This window comes from Haliaeetus leucocephalus, unplaced genomic scaffold (genome assembly GCF_000737465.1).
Source record: "Haliaeetus leucocephalus isolate CR32 unplaced genomic scaffold, Haliaeetus_leucocephalus-4.0 Scaffold306, whole genome shotgun sequence".
Lineage (NCBI taxonomy): Eukaryota > Metazoa > Chordata > Aves > Accipitriformes > Accipitridae > Haliaeetus > Haliaeetus leucocephalus.
Genome location: NW_010972742.1, coordinates 5,013,336 through 5,017,481, shown reverse-complemented (window position 1 = coordinate 5,017,481; position 4,146 = coordinate 5,013,336). Strand labels below are relative to the sequence as shown.

The following is a 4,146-nucleotide window of genomic DNA, read 5'->3' as shown; positions in this document are numbered from 1 at the left end:
GGGGGCCGTCCGCTAAAGTTAATACGGGGCGGGGGGCGCCCCGCCGCGGGGTGCGTGTGCGTGCGTGTGCGAGCAGCCGTGCCCCGGTGTGGGGGTCCCCCCCAGGCGCCCCCCATGCTGTCAGGGGAGGGGGGGACACACATTTGTCAGGCCCCCCCCCGGCAGGGGCTGGGGGGACAGAAGGGGCTGCGCCGTAAGACAATTGCCGAGCGTGAAATTCAATTAGTTAAGGGCCTGGTTGCAATTTCACAGGCCCTAAAAAAGAGAGAGGGAGAGGAGAGGGGAAAAGGGAGGCGGGGGGGACGTTTTTATGGCCTTTTTTATTTATTTATTTCGCTTCTCTCCCGAGGTGGGTCCCCCTCCCTTCGCCTCCCCCCCGCACCAGCTTGGATATGCCTTTTTAAGAAGTTATTTAGAGTTCATATCTGTCACATCTATTTAACGCCCGCGGGGTGATGTTCCGGGGGGGATCCTGACACCGGCTGATCCTGCCCGTTCTCCCTCCCCGCCTCCGCAGGTGTCCCCGTGAAGGTCACCAACGCCGGGGACGGAGCCACTCGTCGCTCGGCCCTGGAGCTCTTCGTGTACCTGAACGACATCGCGTGAGTGCCACGCTCTCCCCTGGCAGCGGGGACGAGGGCAGCGTCCCCGGGGTCCCCAGGGCAGGGTGGGAGCGGGATGCTCGCGGCAGGCACGTCCCGACGAGCCCGATGGTGGTCAGCAGCGTGAGGGTGGGATGGTCCCAGTTGGGTCCCAGTCGCACCATTCATGCCAGCAAGCAGAGCTGGGCACCGAGGCCAGGAGCACGGGGGTATTTAGGGTTTTGCTCCCTGCGCACAAGGAGGGCTAAAAAGTCTTATTACAACCCTTTGTATTTATCGGGTGCCCCAGCCGCACGGCTGGGGGAGGGCTGCCCTGCCCGCAGCGGGGGGCTGAGCCCCCCAGGCAGCCCCTGCCCGCAGGCAGCCTTTGGCCCTGGTCCCAGCTCAGCCCCAGACCCCCAGCTCTCGTGACCCGACGGGCATCACCTCACCCTGCCTGCCCGAAGGGGCTCAGTGTCCCTTTTGGGTGGAAAGTCAACTTTTTTGGTGCACGGAGACATGCTGGCCGGGTCCATCGCCCTGTTCTCCTCCTGCGTCTGCAGCAGCAGCGCCTTTGGGGTTTTCTGCCCTGTGCCACCCCATGCCCACTTTCTGCTGCCACCAGGGCAGAGCTATCCTCAGGGGCTTGCCCAAAAATACAGCAGCACCCATGAGGGCACCCCCTCCTCCTGCCCCACGCCAAGTGCCACCCAGTCCCCGCTATCCTTCTTTGTGCCTCTGCCTTTATCGCCCCAGTGCTGAACGGGAATGAACTTTTCCATGCAGTTCACTTTTTAAATGTTAATTAAGTGGTTTTAAAATGACTTCGACTATCGGGAATACAGCTGCGGCATGGCTTGTCCCCCTTGCCTGGTTTATTTTCCGGTGGCCCAAGTGAGCAGCAAGGATGGAGAGGCTAGCGGCACAGCAAAGAGGAGAGGAAAGGGAGAGAAAATCCATCTCCTTATCACCTGTCCTATCTGGGGGTCACTACTGATGGTCCCCAGTGCTGCTGAGGGGCTGGCCACACTGTCATTTGGGGTTTGTCCCCCATTGTCTGTCCCCCCCCGACCCACCTCTCGCGGCCGCCTGCATCCCACTGCGGGGCCGCTCCAGCCTCCCTTCTCCTCGGCAGGGGCAAGCACGGCGTCGGGCGCATTGACATCGTGGAGAACCGCTTCGTCGGGATGAAGTCTAGAGGTGAGCAGTCACCCACCAGTGGTGCCATCCCTGCCCTAAAACCAGAAAAAATAGGGAAAACCCTGGTGGGACGTGGCAGGTGCTCAGCATCGCTGGGGTGCTTTGGCTCAGGTCACACCAGCAGCCCTCAACCGCTCCGTCCCCACCAGCTTTTGACTGAGATTTCCCCGTGACAGGGACTTCTCATCACTCTCTAAAGAAGGCAGCTGCCCGCTCGCTGCCGGTGCCACTGTTTGCACCAGCCCTGGGGTCCCAGTGCCACTGGAGACCCCAGGTCTCGGGTGAGACCTGTCTCCAGTGGGAAAAACACCGAGCTGTGGGCTTGCGTGGGAGGATGCTCATGGGAGGTCCTGGAAGGGGCAAGGCTCTGTAACACGCGTACAAAGTGCAGGAGGCCGATGCAAGTCACTGAAGTTTTTTAAAGGCACTTCTTTGATTTATCTATGCATTTTTGAGGCTGTGACTTAATATTGATCATCCATTAGGATCAGCTTCATTGGAAATCTCTGGAGGCAGCAAGCTGCCCCGCACAGAACTAAGTAACAAGATGGCTCATCATCATTTCCTATCTCCTTGCCCCCACTCTTTTGTTTTAAATCTCATTAATACCTAATTAGATGCTCCCTTTCTTTAAACTTGCCCTCTGTGCAGGGCATCAGCAAATATTTTGATAAGACTCAGCCCGCCGTCTCCCTCCCCACCACAGGGCACCGGTCCCTTTGTGAGAGCATCAGCCACGAAAGGCAAGAAACAAAACCCCAAATCATTTGATCCGAGTTTGAATATTCAAATTAAAACCAAAAGAAGGAAGACAAAAACCCCAACCCCAAACCACACATAGCAGCCTGCGCATTTGCATGCAGGATGCTGAGTAATTTGTCAAAATCTATTTTATTTTTTTAAGAGCCACTGACATGCTCTAGTGACCCTTCCAGCATTTAATAATTTCTCTAAACCCCATTTAACTGTCACGTCTGTCTCCTGCGTGACATTGCCAAGCGATCGCTGCCGTGTTTGTGTGCCGGCAGATGCGGGAGGACCGGGCTTTCTGGGGACAGCAGGGGTGCACGTACCTCGGGGACGAGACCTTGGCAGTGGGTTTTCCCCCTTGCTTTGAGCAGGATCCTGCCCCCGGTTTTGCTCCTTGGGATTAGTAGAAACCTTTCCGAAATCTGCTCCGAGGGATGCTCTGCAGAAGAAATGGAGAGCTGGGATGAGAGGAGGCTGGAGCAGGAGGGTGCTGCCGGTACCTGCCACCCCCTCCGGGGGGTTTTGGGGTGCAGGGCAGCTCGAGGTGGCCCCACTGCTACTCTGCAGGAGCATTTTGGACCCCAAATGGGCATAAGGTCAACAGGGCAGGAGACGGAACCTGGGCTCGCAGGCGGGAGGTGATGATCCCTTAAATCCCAGCGGTGTGCAGTGGCCCCGATGGCTGAGGGCTCTGCAAGTTCCTCGGGGCAGCACAGGGACCCCCGCTCTGCGGGGGAAACTGAGGCACAGGCAGTCAGCAGCACAGCAAGCGCCCTCCACGGCCGCAGAGGTGGAAGCGAAGGCTCCCGCCAGGTGCCTCCTCTCCCTCGCCTCCCAGACCTGGGGAGTCAGAGAAGAGAAAAACTCATTTGCATTGATTTTTACTAAGCTCCTAATTGAACTTCGTTAAGGCCTAATGGGCGAGGGGCGAGCCGAGCGCACCCGCGCCAGCGTTTTAAGCCCTATTAACTCAATTTTGCCATATTTGTTTTAGTGGGAGGAGGGTGGCTAATTATGGGGTGCCGGGGAGCGGCGCTGCAGCCGGCCAGGGGGGCCGTGGCTTGGCCAGGGGCTCTTGGCTGCAAGCGGGAGCGCGGCCCTGCCTCTCCCGCCTTTTCACATCCTCATTATCAAATTACCTTTTTAACTCCAAAGGGGGGCTAATTAAGTGAAGTAAATGAAATCAGTGGGGAGGAAGTGGGAAGGAGGGGACAGCCGCTGCCAAAAGAGCCGAGCGCTGCCTTGGGCTGGGGCTTTTCCTTCAGCTCTCTCTTTCCTTTTCCCCTTTCCTCCCCTTGATGCGCTGAGCAGATGGAGGAGGAAAGTGGAAAACCCCTTCCCTGCGATGAACCCATACCAGGCCACACTCGGTCTCAGCCCTGGAGCAGCGGTAGAAATTTGGGCAGTGTCTTCCCATGGGCAGCATTGCCCTCCCCTTCCCCTCGGGAAGCCACCGCATCCCGTCCTGTCCCATGGATGCCGTCGGGAGTGACAGCCCGCACTCAGCACAGCAAAATTGCTCGGATGGAGGTGAACTGACAGCCGAGGTTACAAATTAGAAAATTTTAAGTAGCGGCAGCTGTCTCCTTGGCTGCCCCCCTCCATGCCCCCCCCC

At 58.1% G+C, this 4,146-nt stretch overlaps 1 protein-coding gene across 2 annotated transcripts in view; it reads left to right on the top strand.

Annotated features, from left to right (window-relative positions):
• ASS1 (argininosuccinate synthase 1) overlaps positions 1-4,146 on the top strand; it is a 28,728-nt gene that overhangs the window by 16,364 nt on the left and 8,218 nt on the right. For both annotated transcript variants that reach the window (XM_010570907.1, XM_010570908.1), the window contains 2 exons: positions 518-602; positions 1,717-1,781. In XM_010570907.1, the coding sequence (XP_010569209.1) occupies positions 518-602; positions 1,717-1,781 (150 nt within the window). The remainder of the gene's footprint in view (positions 1-517; positions 603-1,716; positions 1,782-4,146) is intronic.